This window comes from Talpa occidentalis, unplaced genomic scaffold (genome assembly GCF_014898055.3).
Source record: "Talpa occidentalis isolate TD23 unplaced genomic scaffold, MPIMG_talOcc4v2.1 talOcc4.9, whole genome shotgun sequence".
Taxonomy (NCBI): domain Eukaryota; kingdom Metazoa; phylum Chordata; class Mammalia; order Eulipotyphla; family Talpidae; genus Talpa; species Talpa occidentalis.
The window spans coordinates 92323218-92346042 of NW_023605305.1; the positions used below are offsets into that span (position 1 = coordinate 92323218).

Genomic DNA, 22825 nt, shown 5'->3' on the forward strand with positions numbered 1-22825 from the left:
CCCTCACTCCTGCAGGTGTTAACTGGTGGGATGCTGGTGGGGGGACACTGCTAAAGCATGATTCCCTCTGTGGCTGGCTGACACAGGTGGAATGTGTAAGCATCTGGCTCTCCTTGATAGTGAAGGATCGTTCGTGTTAGCCACAATGCACTCAGAGTCCTTGCTCGCTGTGTAGATGTTGAGATTCTTTATTTAGTAGGTTCGGTTGTCACAAGAGGGAACAGAGCACATTGTTGATCACTCCTAAATCCTGGATTGTTCACTTCCTGTTTGTGTCCATTGGCTTTGGGTGAATGTAACAGGAAGCTGTTGCCACCTGCTGGAATTGTAGTGCATTGCAGAATTGCTGTCCCTTGCTCTGGCTTCCTTCGTTAGACAAAGCGGTCTTCCTCAGACTTCTGCAGGGCAATGGCTTGATCTAACTTTACCAGCCAGTAACTGCCCCTGGAAGCACCATCTGAGTACCGAGTTAGAGTAGGGCTGTGCGTTCACCCTGACACTTTCCAGATTTGCATCTTCCCTTCTAGTCATTCCACCCTGAGACAGTGCATTGCAGAGCTCATTTGCTGACTCACTTGACTGAGGGAAAAAAATGTCATTCTTAGGAGTCCAGTCTGAATGAGGCCTGACTTAAGAGACTGCAATGAAGAAGCTCAAGCTTCAGTGCATGGTTGGATATCGCTCTAACCAAGAGAGCATTTCAGAAAAGCCTGGAGAACATTTTCCCTAGTTTAATGAAAAATGAGCATGATTCATTTTTTAAAAAATAAGGATTCTTTAAAAATGCTCAAAAATTACATAGAAACTGCATGATACTTTTCTCTTTTGATTTGAAGAACTGCTCTTATTTTCATAATGTGGATAAATCTAATTACTACAATCTGTCCCAAGTTGGGGTTTCATCTCCTGGGTCCTGGGGACCTGCCCATGCTGCTGCTGGGCCTGGTCCCCAGGGGCACACTCATGTGTTCAGTAGTTTCTCCTTTTTAAAAAAAATTTTTTTGTATGCATACAAGAGCTGGGGTACAGGCCAGAGGTGCGGGGGATGAGAGGATTCACCAGAGACAGAGTGGGGAGCAGAACAGGCAGACTGACTAAAATACACTGCTAAGGGGAGCAGTGAGTGAGACAGGAGAGGTCTGCTGCACCATGTGGGTAGCTTCCTGGCCAGGGATTGAACTCATGCTGCAGTGGGATTGAACTCGTGCTGCAGTGGCTGCGGTTAGCGTCATAGGTTGCGTCTTAACCCCTTGCACCACCAGGGAAGCCCAGTTTCTCCTTCTTTTCACCCCTCCCAACAGAATGCCTTCACTACTCCATTTCTCTCTCCCAATCCCCTTCTAGCAACAAGTCTCATCTGGGGGAGCTCAGGAGTCTACATTCAGACCCCGAGAGGTTGTTTTCCTCTCCTAAGATATAAGGAGAGCCAGGCTCTTGGGACACAGTGGATCTTCCAAGATGGAGAAACCCTCTACCCAGTAGAACAGCAAGACTTCCAGCCACAGGAGCTGCGGGAAAAAACTCTAGCTTTTGAGAGAGAAGAGATGATGCCCTTACACTTAAAGGAGGAGGGTCCAATTTTAGGAAACTTCCAGGCAGTGGGGCTTCACTGTGATCCCACATTTGGTTGTGGAGGACAATGGGGGTCAGGGGAGTCATGGGGATACTGCATGGAGTGTACAGCCATGCTTGGTTTGGGGCTTCAGACCAGAGAATAGGTTACAGGGGCTGCCAAAGGCTGTCCATGCATCTGATGCACAGTAGGAGCCAACACTGAGCACCGAGTGTTTGGGACTGGAAGGCTTGATTATGGACATGGTGCCGACCAAGGTGATGGAGCCCAAGTTCAAATCCTTAGGCTCTGGGAAAGGGATGTTAATTATTTTGGGAAAGCATGCAAATAAGGTAAGGGTTTCAGGCATCTAGCATTGCACAGAGCCATTTATCTCAAAAACTACAGGATTGTTCAGTCCAATTGGTTTCTGTAAATCAAGCTCCTTCGTCATTGCCTTGGGATCTGGACACAGAAGTTAAAGATCTTTACATACACGGGTCTGGTACTTGAATTCTTGTGCTGCAGTATTGGCTGTTGTGCAGCCAGGCCTGGCATGCTTGAGCCAAGGCATGGAGATGACATTTGGCCTAGACCAGGTGTCCAGAGGGCCATGAATTGGGGGGGTAAGGCAGTACCAATGTGGAAGACTCAGGGCCTGATGGTCTCAAATGCCGGATTCTGACTGAGCAATGAATGGGAAAGTGTGGTTAGTTCAGAGAAGTGACATCCTAAAACTGATATTTTAGGAAGATTAATTTAGTGGCTTTGTGAAATAAATTATAGAGCAAAAGATATTCACAAGTATATAATATGAGATTTGGATCGCAGAAGTGCTAACTTCTCCCTGCGTGGAGAGGTTTTACTTATGACTTGAACCGATTGCATAAAATCACAATATGATTTTATCTGGAGGAGGGGCAGGTTCTACATTACAGTAGAAGTATACAATTCAATTGGCAGTAAAGAGGGGACGAGACAGGAACTGCTTGGGTGAGGTTCAGGAGGCCAGCATGAGTGCCCAAGTTCTGGGTCTCGAAGTCCCCTTGAGGTGTCAGCTCATCAGAGAAGGGAGGAGGAGATGGGGCAGATGTCAGATGGGAGACTGTGGACATGGAGTCCAGGGTCTGGATTGCCTTATTCAGCTTCTGTATTTCTACTGCTTTCAGAGGTGTGTTATCTGGGCCACTTGTTAATTTGAACTTGGGCTTGGCCTCTGGGTACATGTAGGCTTTTATCCATCCTTACCTCTCAAAGGTCTATTTATCAGTCTCATTGTGAACAAGTGGCTGCTTTTTAACTGATGACTTAAGTCGCTCCATTTCACTTGCCCCACCTCTCTCTTGATCAGTCAGGATCACTACATTGTCAAAACAGAGAACACAAGCGCTGTTCTGGCTAACTTGGGAAAGCATAATTAAGCACACCCTGGGAGACCTGGGGAAATGTTTTCACTGAGTTGAACTCAGGTGTATTCATGGGTACTGGAAAGTGTCACCACTGTTTCTCAGGGTAGGTTGGGGTTTGGTGAGTATGACAAGGGGCCTCAGTGTGATATCACCCAGACACCCCACCTTCCAATTCCTCTTGCTTTGGCCCTTGAGTCTGTCCCTTATGTGGTTCTCCATGTTAGCCAAGTCTTCAGCCTCAGTGATTTGCTTCCAATCAGTGTATCTGTCCTCCAGCTATGACCACGAGGGCCGCCTAACCAATGTGACCCGCCCCACGGGGGTGGTGACCAGCTTGCACCGGGAAATGGAGAAATCCATCACCATTGACATTGAGAACTCCAACCGTGACGACGATGTCACTGTCATTACCAACTTGTCTTCGGTGGAAGCCTCCTACACAGTGGTACAAGGTAGGCCCCCTGCCCTTCTCCACCCCACTTCCTGACTCAGAACTCAGTCTGGTAGAACTTCCAGAGAGGAGAGTGCTTGTTGCAGTCAAGTGACCGTAGCAGACTAGTACAGATCTAGTACAAAATGACTTTGTCAGATTCAGAGAATGTCCTCCCTACCAAACATCTAGACACTTGAAAATGTCTACATACTGAGCAGAAAATTCCAGCTGTCACCTCACTTCCACCCTTCTATCAACAGTATTCCCCACCAACCCAACAAACATTTTTCATGTTTTCAAGGACTCTTTATTTTCTTATGTCCGCCATTTTTTTTAACCCATTCTGACTCTCCCTACCAAGTTGTTGGTAGGGAACTTGTTCATTGAGTTGGTTGCCCTGGCTTTAGAGCCCTTTAGTAAGCTCTTGCCAAGACCAGGATCTCAAAGGTTCTGACCACCCCATAGCTGCTTTTGCTGTTCAACATGACACGCCGTCCAGGAGAAGGACAAGGGCTGGCAAGAAAAGGAATCATGCAGATTAATTTTTCTTTTAATTAAGATATGATGTCGGTGGGCTAACCCATTGTCAGGGGATAAAAGTGCCCTCTCAGTAGATAAATGGTGGCATTTCTGGATTATTATCCCGTGACAGAGCCTGTTTCAATAACTCTATTTCTGCTCTGCAAAATGATTAATGATGTAGATTCTGTCCTTCTGCATGATGGCTGCACTAGTGACAGGTACATGCTCCTCAAGGCCCTGGCAGCTGGCATCTCGGACCAGCCTAGCCCGGCTCCTTTGCCCAGATAACTAGGATGCAACATCTGTAAAAGGAGTCCCTGACTCGCATTTCCTTCCTGGAACTTTTTGATAAAGGAAAAGGTCAGAAGTCTGGCTGGTGCAGATTCCATTCAAAAAGATCAAGCCCCCTTATCAGCACCCACTGCCTCAGTCCACCTCATGCTATCGGAGGCCTCTTCAGTGCCACCCCTCTCTCAAGTGGGGGTGGCATCATGCAGAGTTCACAGCAAAAGCGGGAGGGGGAGAGCAAAGATGGTGCTTCCTCTTGATTTCCTTGAAGAATCCTCGATTTCATTTACCATGGACCTGACCTGTGGCTACTCCATCCACCTCAGGTTAGATGGTGGGCAAAAGGGAAGAAATTTATTTTTCAGTTCTCTTCCCTTTTTTTTTCCCACTTAAGCAAAAATATATATGTTAAAGATCAGGAACTTGATTGACAGAAATTGTGTAGGCAATAGACATCTTTAAATGTTTAAATGCACTATTAATAGTCTACAGTGAGTAAAAGAAAAATATCATGGCATAATTATTTCTGGAGTGCCACATATTAATAATGTTTTCCTTTGCATGGATCACTAACATCTCTGCTACTCACCTTAATGTTGTATGGGTGCTAATTGAAGGCAGCCTTAGACTGACAGCTGCAGTGTACCATGGAAACCTATAAAAATAGGGGTTCTGTTCTCTCGTGACTAACAGAGTGGATCATTTATTTCCCTGTCCCCACTGCCACCCCCACTTCTACAGATCAAGTGCGGAACAGCTACCAGCTCTGTAATAATGGAACCCTGAGGGTGATGTACGCCAACGGAATGGGTGTCAGCTTCCACAGCGAGCCCCACGTCCTTGCAGGCACCATCACCCCCACCATTGGGCGCTGCAACATCTCCCTGCCCATGGAGAACGGCCTCAACTCCATCGAGTGGAGGCTCAGAAAGGAACAGATAAAAGGCAAAGTCACCATCTTTGGCAGGAAGCTCCGGGTAAGTGGTTCCACCCAAGTTGTCACCACAGAGGGGCAGGGGTACACCTTTTCTTCAAGAACTGAGGACACTCCCCAGCTACCTAGCCTCATTGTGCCTTTCTCCCCTGGAAAAGGCAAGAGCCTTAGGGACTCATCCTGGGGAAAACACACTCGATTTTGCCGCTCTGGAAAAGGTGGGGGCTTGCCTTATCCTGCAGCTACAGGTGGCCTCAGCCTTCCTCTCAAACTGGCCATCTTCTCCTCAACTTGCAGTTTGTGAAATGTAACAAATGAACAGGCGCCAGTGCCTACTGTGTGTTGGTGGATTTACTGAATACTGCAAGAACACAATTTTTTTTTCATGTATTCTTTACACACAAGGAGTTAAAAGTCTGATAGACTAAACACAGGGTAATCTAAGGAGTCAAGTGAAAAGAGAGGCATGTCCAGGGCCGATGGCATCACAGAGGAGAGACCACCTGCCCTGAGGGGAAGTAACAAGCCGATCACAGGAGGATATTAACCAACCCCCCACAAGTGATACCTTCCAAAGACTAGCATAGAATGTTCTTGCTTTATCATGTTTATTATATATAACTATATATGGCTTATGTTATATATTTATTTAGATATAGTAAGATATATCTTATTTAGCTATGTTTACCGCATCACTGTATGGTGCAGGCACTACGTCAAATGCTTCATTTGTTCCGTCTTTTCAATACCTCCATGGGATAGGTGTCATCCCCATTTTTCAGGTGAGGAAACACAAGCTCCAGTTCCAAGGTCAAATGGTAAAGCCAGGTCGACCCACTTGTCTTTCTCACTTGCTAATATTCTTACCCCCATGCCGCACAGCTTCCTGTTTAGATCCACAGCCCAACAGGTAATCTGAGTCCTGCTGTCACTTGTCTGGCTCTTAGAGGAACCGATGTTTACCATTATACTAACCACCTGCCCAGGAGGGCATTCTGGGGCTTCCAGACTGTCAAATTCAGCACTTATTTAACGAACACCCACTATGAGCCAGGCATTGTGTGATGCACAGGAGACACAGGTGCACCGAGTAAAAGCCCTACCTTCCTGGGGCTGATAGGCAAAGTGGGGAGGCAGACAATTAAACTTAGAACTAAAGGAATTACAGACTGCGATAAGCACTAGGAAGCCAGTAAACAATGGAGCATGGCAGAGTTTAACAAATGCTTTGGAATTCCTGAGCATAGAAGGTTCAACATCAAAAAAAAAACTGGGGTCCTAACTTTTGCTGTTATTGGATTGCAATCCAGCCAGTCCAGGTGACCTCCCTGCAGAGCTGGACCACTCTGTATTAAGATTCCGCCTTTGTCTAGTTGGAGTTTAATTCTCCACATTAGGTTATCAGCAGTCTCCCATGTTTTTCTTCCTCTGCTGGTATCTGCAAAGTTGCAAGCAGCAGTATCTTCCTAAAGACAAAAATGAAATGAGATTAGTAGCTAAATCCTTAATGACTGGATTTCAGGGCGGTGTAATTGATTTTTGATACGCTGCACTGTAGAAGTTGATTATAAGTAGTCATCGTGCCTTTTCTCTGATAAATCAGTTATGCATTTTGACTAAGTTTTCAAAATAAAGATAAATGTGGCCCTCAAATAAAATGGCCTGTAATCCCAACTCTGAATATTAAAAATCTTAATAATGGTACTTGTGGTAATTAGCAGAAGTTAGGCACGCAAGTCTTATAACTGAATTTCTGCCAGGGTTAGATTTGCTGGCATCGTGTTTATGCAAATCAAAACACAGCTTTATCTATCAACACCTCAACATTTAATTGTCTGGTGTTAGTTCCTGTAACAATAATCACATATCCATTTAGCTCTCTTAAATGAAAATCACTATGAGATTATAACAGGTTGAGTGGACTGAAAATGTAATTTGAAAATGAGGGAGAAAGCCTGGAATTTATTTGCATCTCATTTATTTTAATTCAATTCATAAATTGTTTAGTGAATGAAATAAAAAAGCAACTCCTGGAAATTGCAGGGGCACAATTGGAAGAAGGGGTAAAAGGAGGGGTGTGATGTGGATTAAGAGAACTGGGGAATGTTCCTTTTAGTCTGGTGCTTCATGAACCTGTGGCAGGGAAGCTTGTGGCCCCTGAAGCAGTGGTACCTACCTTTTGGCCCCCACAAGGAAAGCAGGAAGTGTGGGCCCTTATTTCCTTTCTGTCCATTTCAGCCCCCTACCAAATGAGACCTTGAACTTTTCCACCTATAATGTTTGTTTTGCTCTGTATATCTATTTTTATTTTCAAGTCTCTTTGATTTGCATTTTTCAAAGATTTATTTATGCACAAGAACTGGGGTACAGGCCAGAGTGTGGGGGGTGAGCGGATTCACCAGACACAGAGTGGGGAACAGAACAGGCAAATTGACTGAAATTCACTGCTGAGGGGAGCAGCGGGCGAGACAGGAGAGGTCTGCTGCACCATGTGGGTAGCTCCCTGGCCGGGGATCAAACTCATGCTGCAGTGGCTGCAGACCACTTCATAGGTTACATTTTAACCCCTTGTGCCACCAGGGAGGCCCTGATTTGCATTTTTAAAGGTGCTTACTAAGTGCAAACTATGCCAAGCACTATGGACTGAGTAGATTCTAGAAAGATAAAATGAAGTACTTACCATCTGGGAGTTTATCTTGTAAGGAGAAAACAAAGTAAGGAGTGTGACATAAGCTAGAAGAGACTAACACCACAGGGAAAGAGCGGCCTTCCTGTATTAGTCAGGAAAGGAGCTACCCATTTGTAGCTGGGTAACAAATGTCCTGAAGTCACAGGTGCTTAACACATCTCAGTCCAAAGGTTTGAAAAGCTCTTCTTAGCAAAGACTCTTTTGTTCTATATGGGGATTGTAATATCTTCAGCATGTGATTTCCAGGGTTGACAGGGGGCTTAGGATCTTAATGAGCAGGCTGGACATAGTGGCTATCACTTTCACCCAGCCTGGCAAGAACATGGTTGGGTGACTTGAACTGCAAGGACGCCTACCAAATGTAATCTTTCAGGGCCTCAGAAGATGACGAAATAAGAGGAGCATGTGGTGGGATCTCTGCCACTCCTCCCAGTGTGAAGGTCAGGATGTACCTCACAAACTGGTAGCAGTTCTGAAGAGGAGTTAGGCAGACAAAGACATAGGACAGCGGTGATCAGAACAGTACAGTTTGTGAAAAGGCAGAGAGGCCGAAAACGGGAATGGTGCTTCAAAAAACTTTAACTCTGCTGGGTTAGCAAGAAGGGGAATGTGTAATACTGTGGGGCAGATAAAGAGTGAGCTGGCCAGGGGCTGCATGCGAAAGGGGACATTTTGCTAGGTATATCCTAACAGCAGTGGGGATCTGTTCCAGGACTTAATTAGCAGGGGGATGTGTTGGAGTGTGCACTCCTGGGGAGACCTCTCAGGCTGCCTTGGGCATGGAGGAAGATAGACTAGAGCAGGACGAGTGGGCGGAGAGGGTGGCACGGAGGCTGCTGCAGAAATCCAGATGAGACACTAAATCACTAGCAGTAAAAGAGAGGCGGGGAGGGATTAGAGAAGTATTTCCCATAGACAGTTAACACGTTAGCAATAAGGAGGGTAGTCGGGTCACGCTCACCTTGTGCGGGGCCCTCTCCGCGATCAGATGGCCAGGAAAGCCTAGCCCGGCGGCAGGCTGGGGCTGGACGGCCAGGCTATTGAGGGAGAGAGGCTGGGTACTAGATCCAACACAGCTGTGATAATCTGGCATCCCTGCCTCCTTAAATGGGGAAGAAACCAAATAAACTTACCTTTTTCCTTTTAGAGCTCCAGTATTATGTTAGGTTTCTATGATATAATGATTCTATAACATAATGAGTCTCCCATATTTGTGTATATTGCAAAATGATTGCCATAATCAATCTAGTTACCATCCATCACCATACACAGTTACAAAATACTTTGGTGAATATGTGATGGAAACTTTTAAGATCTACTCTCTTGCAACTTTCACATATGGAATACAGTATTATTAACTATAGCTACCATGCTATATAGTGCATCCCTGGGGTTTATTTTATAGCTGTGATTTGTACTTTACCCCCTTCTTGCATTTTGCTCCCCACCCCTGCACCCCAACCTCTGGAAACCACTTTGTATCCATGAGCTCAGTTTGCTTGTTTTGTTTATTTTGTGTTCCTCCTATAGGTGAGATCATAGGGTGTTTGTCTAGGACTTGCCTCACTCAGCATAAATATCCTCAAGGTCCATCCACGTCATGAATGGAAAGATTTTCCTTTTTGTATGACTAATATTCCATTATATATACACATACATTATCCATTCATGCATAGATGGACACTTAGGTTGTTTCCACATCTTGACTATTACAACCAGAGCTTCAATGAACATAAGCATGCAGATGCCTTTGCAAGTTAGTGTTTTCATTTTCTTCAGATAAATACCCAGAAGTGGAATTGCTGAGTTATATGGTATTTCTATTTTTAGGGACCTCCATCCTGTTTTCACAGTGGCTGCACCAGTTTACAGCCCTAGCAAAAGGGCACCAGCGTTCCCTTTTCTGCACATCCTTGCCAACACTTGTTACTGCTTCTCTTTTTGATAACGGCCATTCTAACAAGATGATGTCTCATTGTGGTTTTGATCTGCATTTCCATGGTGATTAGTGGTGTTGAGCATGTCTTCATATGCCTGTTGGCCCTCAGTATGTCCTCTTGGACATACTGCCTGTTTAATAGGGTTTTTTTGTTGCTGTTGAGTTGTATGAGTTCTTTATGTATTTAGGACATTAACCTATTATATATATATATATATATATATATATATACACATATATATATGTATATATATATGATTAACAAGTATTCTCTCCTGTCTGGTAGGCTGACTTTTCATTTCAGTGATGAATTCCTTGGCTGTGCAGTAGATTTTTATTCTGACATTAGTCCCACTTATTTGTTGTTACCTTTGTTTTTAGTGTCAAAACCAATGTCAAGGAACTTGCTACCAGTTTCTTACAGTTTTAGAGTTTTTGGTCAGATAATCAAATCTTTGATCTACTTTAAGTTGATTTTTGCCTAGTTTTCCTTACACCATTTATTGTATCTATCCTGTCCTATCATAAATTGACAATATATCATCAGTTCATTTCTGGGCTCTCTAGTCTATTCCATTACTCTGCTTTTTTTATGACAATATACTATGTTGACTTGAAGGAACTGTCAAGTACAACATCTAATCATTGTAATGTAATTGTTGCTCCTTCATGGATAGCAGGGAATTGGGGGAGAGCCTGTGGTACAGCAACTGAGGACATCATGTAATAAAGCAACTAGTCTGGCCTCTCCTAAGGACTACACCATTCCTGGGAGTCTGGCCAACAGGGGACTAGTGTGAGGAGGCAAGGCTCAGAGCATCCTTGGAGATCAGAAAAGATGAAAATCCCAGTGAAACCACCAGGAGGCAGTGGCCAGCGAAATTCTAACCTACCTCAGTACTACTTATTCCAGAAATCCAACCAGGGGTATCTTTTAGCTGTGAGATGTAAGGTGATGGTGGATGGCCAATGACCACATCCTTCCACCAAAAGTTTTATGATGCTTTGGCAAAATTCAGATTGTTAGTCACTTCATCCCTCAATGCAAACTCAGTGTAAGGAAGATTTTCATTATGCCTTACAAGCAATTCTCAAGAATTCTCATTTGAGCACATCATCCCTTCACCACCCACTCCTTTCTCCTTCCTTTCAAAAACACACAAAGCAGTTGAATCAGGGCATCTGGAAGCTCCATAAGCACAGGGACCATCTCACCCCTGTATCCTTAGTGACAAGACCCATGTAGCAGACGCTCAGACAACAGATGACAAAGACAGATGTGATGACCATGTCCCCAAGACAGGTTCCCACCCACTTAAAGCAGGCCTGAGTTCACACACAGATTGCCCTTCTGTCTACGAGGAATCTTTATACTACAGAAGACAGGGAACATACTCAAAAAAGTATTTTTAAAAAAGGCAGACATTGCCTTGCCTAACAGATTTCTACAAGAGAGGAGCCCACTTTCCTGACTCCACAAGCCCAAGTGATGCTGTCAGGACACAGAGGAAATAACCCCATACCCTCTGGGTTCCTCTAGGCTGGCAAACAAGCATCAGACAGATTGCTGGGAGAAAAGCCTTCGAGAAGTGTAATGACATCGTGTACCTCCTGTCTACATGGGCGAGCCCCAGCATGACTGAGGAACTCGCCCCTGTGACCTCAGATGCCATCTTAAATAGCTTCCATAAGACAAGGGAGGTAAGGGGAAGAAAAGGAAGGTCAGGGAGGTTACTAGGTAAGGCACAGTAGGTAAAAGTAGCCCAGATAAAGTTCTGCCTTCTCTGATGAAAGAGAAGATATTAAATCTTCCTGGGAGAGAGCTTCAGAGAAAAAAGTTACCTATAAATATTTTTTACAAAAGCAACCTCCTCCACCTCCCATGAATCAAATTTTGCCAAAAACACATATTTTGGGGTGGCACATTTTTGCCTCCCTATAATGTCCTCAGGTTGACAGCTCCCACTTTTTCTCTCTCTTACAGCTCCTTTCCCTTTCAGAACTGTTCCTCCTGCAGGTGGCAGGGAAGCGGAGAGATGTCAGGTAGACTTGGCCAAAGTTGAGTTCTGGCTGACATTAGTTCAGCAAATCCAGAGAAAAAGGGAAGAGACTTGCTCTCAGGATTTACACTTGTTTTAATCCCCAGGATGAACTCTGGTTGGCATGGCACAGAGGGCGTTACATCCCTGGGCCAATCACAGGGTGATGGGGGGGGGGTGTCTACGATTGGTCAGGGCTGGGTCATGTGGACATTTTTAAAATTTTAGTAAAACTGCATAGACAGGGATGTTGCACCCAAAGAAAGAAGGGATAATAAGAACACACTCACCCACCAGAGGGATGCAGCATCCTCCATCCCTCCAAAGCCTCACCTTAAGCCACACTCCTGGTCCTGACCATCTATTAGCATATTAATGCCCCTACTCCCAGCAAGCCCTCCTCTACCTAGGCTTTTAAAGAAAAGAACAGAAACCCCCCTCTCCCTTTAAAGATGTAAAACTTATATTTTAGATTTAGTGCATGAGTCTCTCCTGAAAGCAAGTATAAAACCAACTCTGGGATAGTTCTTCCTGGTCATGATTTACAGTGATTGCAAAAGCAAGTAACAGTCACTTATGTGGGTAGCAGAACAGAAAAATTGCTTCTAAGATAATCTTCCATCATGATATTGGTATTAGTGTTATTAGTATTCCAAGAAGTGGGAGTTAGTCATTTTGTTTTGGTTTCCATATAATTAATATGACATAGCAATTACGTGTTGGATTGTGGTACTTCTAGTTTTGTGGCAAATGACAGTGACGTAGGAGGGAGGTAGGAGGCAAATGCCAATGTGTACATGTGCAACGCACTCATGGACTCAGGTCTGCATGGAGACCACTCAGGCCAACCTGTTAACATAGAACCATCATGAAAGCCTGCATATTAGCAGTTCTTCTGGCTAACATGTGTCCATCCTGACTGACTTTTTCAAACAGCTACTACATGTCTGGCCACTGTTCTAAGTACTGAGTATGTACTGGTAACCTAAACAGATGCAAGCTTATACTGTGAGCTGTGCTTGTATGGACATAACTTGTGACAAATATTAGCTTAAATAATACATAATTAGAAGTACAAGTCTCTGCAAACACATTACACAATGTATTTCCCAAGCAAACATTACTTTTGGATGGCTTGCTATTTGGGACAGTACAGTGAAAAGACCCTCATGGGATTTATACCATAGCAAGAGGAAAAATAAATAAATACACAAATAATATAATGGGTGCTGTGGAGGAAAACACAGCATGGGGAATAATAGGAAATTATTTTGGTTAAGGTCTGAGAATGATGTTTGAGCTGAGAACTGAATGAAGAGTATGAATTTTCTAAGCATGGGAAGGGAAGAAAGCCTTCTATGGTAGAATACCAGCATGTGCAAAGGCCCTGAGGCAGACGAGACTGCTACTTATATTCTGAGCAGATGCAGAGCTAGTGTGGCAGGAACAAACTAGCAGCAGGTTAGATCAAGAGGAAGGGGCCTAAGGATCTTTAGAGATACTAAAGCCCTCCACAGATTTACCCCCTGGTGAGTGTAAAGGAGCATTCAGCTGTCAGCTTGACTATATCTTACTTCTTTGAAGCTAGGACACAAACGACATACTTGACTTTTGGAAGTTCAGGTTGAAGGATGACAACTACAAATGCATTCAGGTCACATGGGCAAGCCTTGGCCACTGTCTCCCTTCACTGCCACATCCTCCATCACTAATACCCTCCTCCAGGACCTGAAACTACATTCTCTGCCCACATAGGCTCCTTGCTTACCACATCTAGCTTTCACTTGCCAACCATCTGACCTGGCACATTTCCCCAGACTCATCTTCCAGCCTCACCCACACTCTGGGTCCTAAGGAGGCAGTACTTCCTCTGGGAAACCATCCCTGTCAGCCTACTTCTGGCTAAGTGTCCCTCCTCCATTCCTATAGCTCCTTCTCTTTGTTTTCTCTTATTACCAGGTTAGTGTTTTTCACACGTCTGTATCCCCCACTGACCTGCAAGGGCATAGGCCATACCTGTCTTGCTCTAAGTCACAATAAGGAGCATAGTAGGGGCTCAGGAAGTAGTTCATGAATGAATGAATGGGATTTTATGTTGACAACATGAAAATACACATCCTACAACCTCTGTCTAGTAACCCCATCTCTGGGAGGACTCCCAGGGTGGCTCTGACTGCTCTTGGGAATGAAGCCTTGCAGATGTTTGGAAATCACAGATGTGTTGGTCACATTTTCTCTTCTCAGTTTTCCTTGATAGGACTTGGATCATCAGAGTGGCCTGGGTTCTTAATCTGTCTAATTCTACCTCCTTAGTCACAGTATCTGTATTTTCCAAAATGATGAAGACACAAAGAGAAAGATAAGGTAGTAGTTTACCTGCCCACCAGAAGCCTATCAGCAGTTACAGATCAGGAAACTGAGGCATGAACAGCAAAAGTACTGCCTTGGAATGACAAATCTAATTAGCATCAAAACTATAACTCAAATTCAGGTCTTTCCACCTCACCACCATCCAATACAGCAAGTCATCCAAAAATAATGTTTACTCAGGGAATACATTATTTAATGTGTTTGCAGAGTCTTACCCTCCCAATTATGCATTATTTAAGCTAATATTAAATTTATAGCAAGTTGTTATGTCTGCACAAGCACTGATCTCAATGTAGCAGTGAGTCTTGTATGGAAGTGGGGGAGAGCCGCCTTTTAAATCCCCAAGGATCGGCCCAGAAAAGAAATGAAGATGTCATCTAGGCCAGCCTTTCCCTGTGGGTAGGTGAATAATTAAATTCTCTGAGACAGGACCCTGCTTTTAAACAGCACCAATCATGGAGCAGCTCACGCCCTCCCTCACACATCTGTTTTCAGTTTCCCACCCTCCAAGCATGATGAGGAGTGAGTGTTCTTCTGTGAGTCTAACTGAAATCTCTCCTGCTGCGCTACAGTGCAGTTTCCCTGGAGAGGACCCAGCTCAGTGTTCATTTCCTCCTTCTTGTTTCTCAGATCCCCAGCTCCCCTCATTGCCCCCCACGTTATATTAGAGTCACCAGTTATAGGCCCAGCTGGGCCATTTGGATGACACCGTTTCCTTTTCTTGGGGTATTTTATGAGCCTCCTCATGACAGGTACATGCATAGTGAGATCAAAACATTCTGGGGGGAGATTCCACAGGGGGAACTAACTCCCCAAGTCTGCTCTCTGCAAAAATAAAAACCATGCTAAATAGCTGAGTTTTATTAACTGGGGAAGCCAGGCTGAGGAAAATGCCCGATAATTAAAAATAATGGCTTCCTTACAAATACGAAGTTGTATTAATTTAAAAATTGGTTTCTCTATCGCTGCATACCTACCGAGCCGGCTGGGAAGGGAATTGTGCTGATCCTGGCAATGAAAATAATTCAAAATAACTTTTATGTTCTCCAGGAAGCCTCAAGGTTAATTTAAATATTGTTAGATGGGTAATTTAATTCAGAATAAGAGTTCAGAATAAGAGAACGGTGTAGCTAAATTAAAACTCCGGCACACACAGAAACTGGGGGGTAGGTGCCCACAATGGGCTGAGCCTGCCTCTTGGACCCCCAACATCTCACCTCCCACAGCAGAGGTACCTCCTCCACAGGAACACTACCCTCCTAATTAAAGATATTTGATTAGGTTACATAATTGGCCTGAACTCCTTGACTCAGCAGTCCTTGAATAATATATCATATTTAATTATTAGAAGGATTGCGCTTGTTTTTATAGAAATTTCACAAGTTAACTCAAGATTCCAGTTCAAGATGGCAACACAGCAAGATCCTCAAGTCACCTCCTCCCACAGACATACCAGATCTGCAGCTACATATGGAACAATATCCTTGGAAGAAAACCTAAAAACTAGCCCATCAACTCCTACATACCAGGCAAATGCGAACAATCCACATTGAAGCTATAGGAGAGACTGAGATACAAACCCACCAGAAACCCCCTCATCCCTGGCATGGTGACCCCCAACTGGGAAGGAACTCAAAACCCAGAACTTCTCCCTGAAGAGTGAAGAATTTTAACCCCACATCAGACACCAACTTTTAAGACATACACCTGAAAGCCAAAACACCGGAGCAACTAGCTGAGAAAACCCACAGGCCCATGCCCATGAGACCCAGGAGGCTGGACTGAGAAACAGCTCTTAAAGGGTTCACACACTGACTTACCCAAGACACAGAGCAGGAGCAGACCTTTGGGTAATGCCCAGACTTTCTGTGAAAGAGGCTCATTATTTTATCCACTGTCAGCCCGAGGGACAGGCCTCATATTCTAGGGCAGCACACATCTAGGGCCTGCTGTGATACTCTCCAGGGATGAAGCTGACAGCTGCCCTCTTTACATGGTCCCCCCTCACTCCAGCCAGTGGGCCATCCTTGTGCTCTCCCTCTGCCATGATCCAGAGTGCTGGTATCTCCTGGTGGGGCACTTTTACATAAATCTGGCTCCCTGGATTTTGCAGGCACTTCTTGATCAGAAGGAGTTGAGATGCTGGGACTCAGGATTATAACCATCTGAGAGGCAGTTCTCGGCATGCAGTCACCCCTAGGGCACTGTACAGTTTACTGAAACAGTCCTGTGAAAGAGGACTGTTTGCATGTCCTGGAATTTAGGCCTAAGGAGCAGGGTCTGGTTTGGCACACATCTAGGCGCAGTGGGGAGCTGCTCTCAAGGGAGGCAGGCTGGGGGATGCCGTCTTTGCATGCTGCCTTTGTCTCACTACAGCTCACCAATATATCTGAGAAAGGTGCTTATTATACTCTCCTGGATCCCCAATTTTTGCAACTGCCACCCAGGGGACACCTACAGATTGCCTTCCTCTGGTCATCAGTAGGACTTATGCTTTCATTCCCACAGAACTGTATACATTTGCATACTTTAAAAGCTGCTGCATGAGGGTCTGGCTTCCAATTAGCCTGAATCTAGATGCTTGACTCAGATCCTCCCCTTTACAACACTGACAGGTCCTGGAACACCCTCAACTACTGGAAGCTATTAAAAATTAAATAGACTGCTTGGACAATCACAAAGGTTTGAGATACAACCAGGAGCTAGGGCAGGAATCAACCATATGGCTCATCTCCTACACAAGGTGGCTATCGCCACTGTCTGTTGCTCAGAAAGCAGCAGAGTCAAGCAAAATGAAACAGTGGGATATGGTCCAAATGAAAGAACAAGGTAAAACCATAGAGAAAAACACCTTTACAAAATGAAAATAAGCAATTTACCTAATAAAGAGTTCCAAGGAATGGCCATAAAGATACCGATCTCAGAAGAATGGCTGAACATAGTAAGAATGTTGACAAAGAGAAAGAAAATATAAGTACTAAATAGAAGTCTCAGCAGTGAAGAATACAATAACTAGGCTGGAAAATACAATAGAGGGTTTCAAAGAAGATTAGATGAAACAGAAGAATGGATCCATGAACCTGAAGACAAGACAGTGGAAAAAAGACAAAAAGAATTTTAAAAATGAAGATAGCTTAAAAGACTTACGGGACAACATCAAATGCACGAACATTTGCATTGTAAGAATCCCAGAAAGAAGAGAGAAAAAGGGAGAGAAACTTACGTTAAGCAATAGTGACTATAAACTTCCCTCTTCTGAGGAAGGAAGCAGCATCCAGACCCAGGTAGAGGAACCAAAAAGACCCATATCAAGAGACATCATATTTAAACAGTCAAAAATTAAAAACAAAAAGAACATCTTAAAATGAAGAGAAAAACAACTTTTGCATACAAAGAAATCTACATAAGAGTATCAGCAGATTTTTTCATCATATACTTTATTTTGCAGGCCAGAAGGAAGTGGCACAATATAGCGTGCTGAGAAAAAAACCTTTCAGCCAAGAGTACACTGCCTGTCAAAGTTATCATTCAGAACTGAGAGATAATGAGTTTTCCAGAGAAGCAAAAGCTAAAGGAGTTCACAACTAAGTAGGCCTTACCTGAAATGTTAGAACTTTAAGCTGTAAAGCAAGCGTGCTAGTTAGTAACAAGAAAATGTAAGAAAGTATAACTATTATTGGTAAAGGTAAATATGTAGGAAAGATAATTAATCACATATTTATTACCTTTTTCTTTTAACTTTCATACTATATAACTACAATGATTGGTTAAGGGTTATACAAGATGAAAATGTAAAATGTGACATCAAAAGCAAAACATGGGGGGGCGTAGAGCAAAAATGTAGAGCTTTAGAATGCATACAAACTGAAGTTGAACTTGAAACACTTTTGTAAGTTGTTATCTCCGTCTCATGATAACCACAAAGCCAAAACCTTTATTAGACACACAAAAGGTAAAGATAAAGTAATATAAGTGTTACTAAAAGTCATCAAACCACAAAGAAAACAAGAAAACAAGAAAGGAGATGAGAAGAATTTTAAAACAGCCAGAAAACAATTAACAAAGGGCAATATGGACATACCTATCAATGGTTACTTTAAATGAAAATGGAGTAAATTCTCCAATCACAAGACACATAGTGTCTTCCCAAAGAATGCAAAAAGACTAGAAGATATGTGCACTCTATGTTCATTGAGGCACTATTTACAATATCCAGGTGATGGAAACAACCCAAGTGCCCAAGGACAGATGAGTGGATTAAGATGTGTGTGTGTGTGTGTGTGTGTGTGTGTGTGTGTGTAATAGAATACTACTCACTAATTAAAAGATGAAGGAACTCTTGTCATTTGTGACAATATGGCTAGAACTGGAGGAAATAATGCTAGGCACAACAGTTCAGCAAGAGAAAGACAAATTGGGTGGTTTCATTTATATGAGGAATATAAGAAGCAAAACATAGGGTTAGTTAAAACCAAACCAATAACGATTCCTAGAAATCTGTAGAATTAAGACTATCAGGGGTGGGGAAGGGTAGAAAGCAAAGGATGGAGGGGCCCAATGAACTGTGGTAGAGGACTATGGGTGCCTTGGTGGTGGGTGTGGTATGGTGACATACATCTGAAAAAGTGTGATCCGATACCTCTGAATCACAATGTAAACCAACGTTGCATCAATTAAAGGGAAAAAAAAGTGAATGGAGTTTTTTTATAAAAATGAGACCCATCTATATATTACCTATATATCTTCTATATGTGCAGAGATTCACTTCGGACAGAAGGACCCACACAGACTGAAAATGAAGGCATTGAAAAAGATAGACATTCCATGCAAATGAAAACCAAATGAAATCTAGAATGGATACACTTAGGCAAAATAGACTAAAACAAAGACCGTAATGAGAGACAAATAAGAGCATTGACATCATGATAAAAGGGGTCAGTACAACTTGAGGGTATAACCTTTGTAAGTATTTCTGGCAGCCAACATAGGAGCGCCTGAGTATGTAGTGCAAATATTAGGAGACCTAAGTGGAGAGAGAGACAGCAGTACAGTAATAGTATATTACGATTGTATGTAACACCCCACTTAGATCAGTGGGCAGAGCAATCAGATAAGAAATCAGTAAGGAAACACTGACCTGGAACGACATGCTAGAGCAGATGGACTTAACAGATACATACAGGACATACACAGAACTTACTATACAAAACCAACAGAGTATACATTCTTCTCAAGTGCACATGGAACTTTCTCCAGGATAGACCAGGCATTAGAACACAAAACAAGTCTGCCTAATTTGTAAAGATTGAAATCCTATCAAGCAGCTTTTCTAAATACAATGATAGTAAACTAGAAATCAACTACAAGAAGAAAATTAGAAAAGTCACATACATATGAAGATTAAACAATATTTGATGGAGCAACCAATGAGTCAAAAAAGAAATAAAAAATATCTTGAGACAAATAAAAATGGAAATACAATGTAGCAAAACACACATATAGAAAAGACATTCCTAAGTGGGAATTCATAGCAATAAGTGTCTACATCAAGAAATAAGCAAAATCTCAATTTCACTTTATACCCTCAAGAAGCGAGAAGAAAAAAAAACAAAATCCTAAGGTAGGAGATCAGAACAGAAATAAAGGGAGACTAAAAAGAAAACTCTATAAGAACTGGTTCTTTGACAAGAAAAACAAAATTGACAAACCTTTAGCTAGAATCATCTTGAGAGAGATGATTTCTCAAAATCATCATTTGAGAGAACTCAAAATCAGAATGAAATAGGAGCTGTTACTACTGATACCACGGGAATGAAAGCTCCTAAGAGGCAGCTATGAACAATTCCATACCAACAAATGAACAACATAGAAGAAATAAATAAATTCCTAGAAACACAGAGCCTAACAGACTGAATCATTCAAAAATAGAAAATCTGTATGGACTAGTAACTATGTAGGAGATTGAATCAATAGTCAAAACCTTCCAACAAAGTCCAGGCCAGAAAGCACCACTGGTTAATTTTACCAAACATTCAAAGAAGAATTATTACCAATGTGTTTCAAACTCTTCCAAAATATAGAAGGGAACACTTTCAAATTTATTTTATGAGGTCAGCATTACCCTCATGCCGCAACCAGACAAGGACACAAGAAAATTACAGATCAGTATCCTTGATGAACACAGATGCAAAAAAATCCCCAACAAAATATCACAAGCTGAGTTTAGCAATACATTAAAAGGATCATATTCCATGAAAAAGTGAGATTTATTCCAACGATGCAAAGATGGTTCATAAATCAATGTGATATACCACATTTTAAAAAAATTAACTTGAACCAGCTATATAACAAAATTCCACCCCCAGGGACATGGTGACTTTAGGGAGAAAATGTCACTCTGAGTTACCAGTAGTTAATGGTTGGCACCTACTGCTTCATCAAGGTGGGGGGTCAGAGATCTGATCTGCTCTAAGCAATAGATACCAAACCCAAATGGGTGCTTGCTTTCTATTCAGCTGTTTGTGTGATCTTAGCAGTCTCACATAGCAATACATTTGTTATGATGGTCATGCTTATATGTGATGGAAATGTTGGTCTTTCCCATAGTTACATGTTACAGTGTATACATAGACACAATATTTTTGTGTGCATAGGTATGCAGATAGTTGTGTATATATACATGTGTGTGTGTGTGTGTGTGTGTGTGTGTGTGTGTAGCTGATTTACCTGTTGGACTCCCTTGGATAACTGAAGACAAGAACATATCTCAGACTAACTATATTTTTGCCAAGAGCATATACCAATCACCCAGCCCCTATTCCCTGGGGTCAACTGTGGAGTCTGCTGAGCAGTGGTGCCCAGAGAGAGCATCTCAATGATTGCATGTCTATTGGATAGTTGTTTTCAGAGAGTTGGTACAATCTACAGGCAAAGCAGTGCACTTTGGGTTGGGGTCCCTGCTCCACCCTTTACTGTTTGTGTGAGTTTGAGCATGGTACATGCCATGCTGTCTGTTCTTCTCAATCTCTGTGGGGATAATCATAGTCTAGCCAGGAGCATTGTGAGGATGAAATAAGATAAATCAGGGACAGCGTCAAGAGTGCACTTAGGGCCTCCCTTGTGGTGCAAGGGGTTAAGATGTAATCTATGAAGCTGTCTGCAGCCTCTGCAGCACAAGACCAGGGAGCAACCCACATGGCACAGCAGACCTCTCCTGACTCGCCTGCTGCTCCCCTCAGCAGTGTATTTCAGTCAGTCTTGCCTGTTCTGTTCTCCGTTCTGTCTCTTGTGAGTCCTCTCACCCCCCACCATCTCTGGCCTGTGCCCCAGCTCTTGTATGAATAAATAATGAATCTTTAAAAAAAAAAACTTGGTGGCCTTTTGCAGTTGTCCCGAATGAAGTAACCCAATAGGGCCAAACTTCTGTTTCCAGAGGAAGTGATCTTTCTGACTCTATCTTATACTTTTTGCTCTGATAATAATGACCCTAAATTGGGATCAAGGTCCCTAATAATTCTAACAGCATTCACTTTGGGGCCTATCAAAAATCCCTGCTGCTCACCCATTGCCTTTTTGACTAGTCTTTCTAATTGCTACAAGTTTCACAATATGGATCTTCCAAAGTTGGGCCTCCTTATAATCCCAAAAACTCACCACCATCATTACTGTCTCCATACTTTGAGCCATTCTCTTTTCTAAATGGTCTCAAGTGTTCTGTCTTCTCTCAGAACTGACTCCATGGAAACAGCACTGGTTTGGGGAATCAAACAGTCCTGGGTTCAAATCCTGCTTCTGTCACTTGTCCAGCTATGTGATTCCTCTGAGCTTAGTTGCCCACATATAAAATAATTTCTGCCTATGTTGTGAGAATTAATCTGGATTTAGGTAAGTGAAGTGGTAAGCACCGTATTCAAAGCATCAAGGGCTTCTATCAACTTCTGTGTTTCATTGCACTCTACAAATAGTACCATACTCTATATGTACCATCATATAAAGAAGTTAAGAAAGCACTACTCTAAAGAACTTTAGGGTCATTTACTTCTCCAGTGCCTACCTATGTTTGGACCATGTCTGCCATGTCCTGCATAGAAGTCTGAGCCAACATGCGGGGGATATCTTTCAAACCACACCCATTGTGTTTTCCTAGGTCCATGGAAGAAATCTCTTGTCCATTGACTATGACCGGAATATTCGGACAGAGAAGATCTATGATGATCACCGGAAGTTTACCCTGAGGATCATTTATGACCAGGTGGGCCGCCCCTTCCTCTGGCTCCCCAGCAGCGGGCTGGCAGCCGTCAATGTCTCCTACTTCTTCAATGGGCGCTTGGCTGGCCTTCAACGTGGCGCCATGAGCGAGAGGACAGACATCGACAAGCAAGGTCGGATTGTGTCTCGCATGTTTGCTGATGGAAAAGTGTGGAGCTACTCCTATCTGGACAAGGTGCGTGAATGTGCTGCTCTGACTCAACTGGGGTGCTCTCTAAGCCACACTGCTCCTTTTGAGCTGACCTGATACACGTTGCCATTAGACATTTTAACATCTTTCCTTTGACTCAACAAGGGCTCCCCTCATACTCCTACCCTCCCTGGGAGGGAAGAAATCTGAAGGAAAATGTTATTCATAGCTCAGCACTATTACCATTAGAAG

At 43.1% G+C, this 22825-nt stretch overlaps 1 protein-coding gene and 1 long non-coding RNA gene across 8 annotated transcripts in view; one reads left to right on the forward strand and one right to left on the reverse strand.

Annotated features, from left to right (window-relative positions):
* Positions 1–22825, forward strand: part of TENM2 (teneurin transmembrane protein 2) — a 3493894-nt gene that overhangs the window by 3455086 nt on the left and 15983 nt on the right. For all 7 annotated transcript variants that reach the window (XM_054691588.1, XM_054691585.1, XM_054691584.1 and 4 more), the window contains 3 exons: positions 3238–3413; positions 4946–5181; positions 22322–22618. In XM_054691588.1, coding sequence (XP_054547563.1) covers positions 3238–3413; positions 4946–5181; positions 22322–22618 — 709 coding nt within the window. The remainder of the gene's footprint in view (positions 1–3237; positions 3414–4945; positions 5182–22321; positions 22619–22825) is intronic.
* The window catches only part of LOC119236695 (uncharacterized), a 44833-nt gene continuing 27748 nt past the window's right edge, over positions 5741–22825 (reverse strand). The window contains exons 3-4 of the long non-coding RNA XR_005123148.2: positions 8789–8929; positions 5741–6604 (exon numbers count right to left, since the gene is read on the reverse strand). This is a non-coding gene — a long non-coding RNA (uncharacterized LOC119236695). The remainder of the gene's footprint in view (positions 6605–8788; positions 8930–22825) is intronic.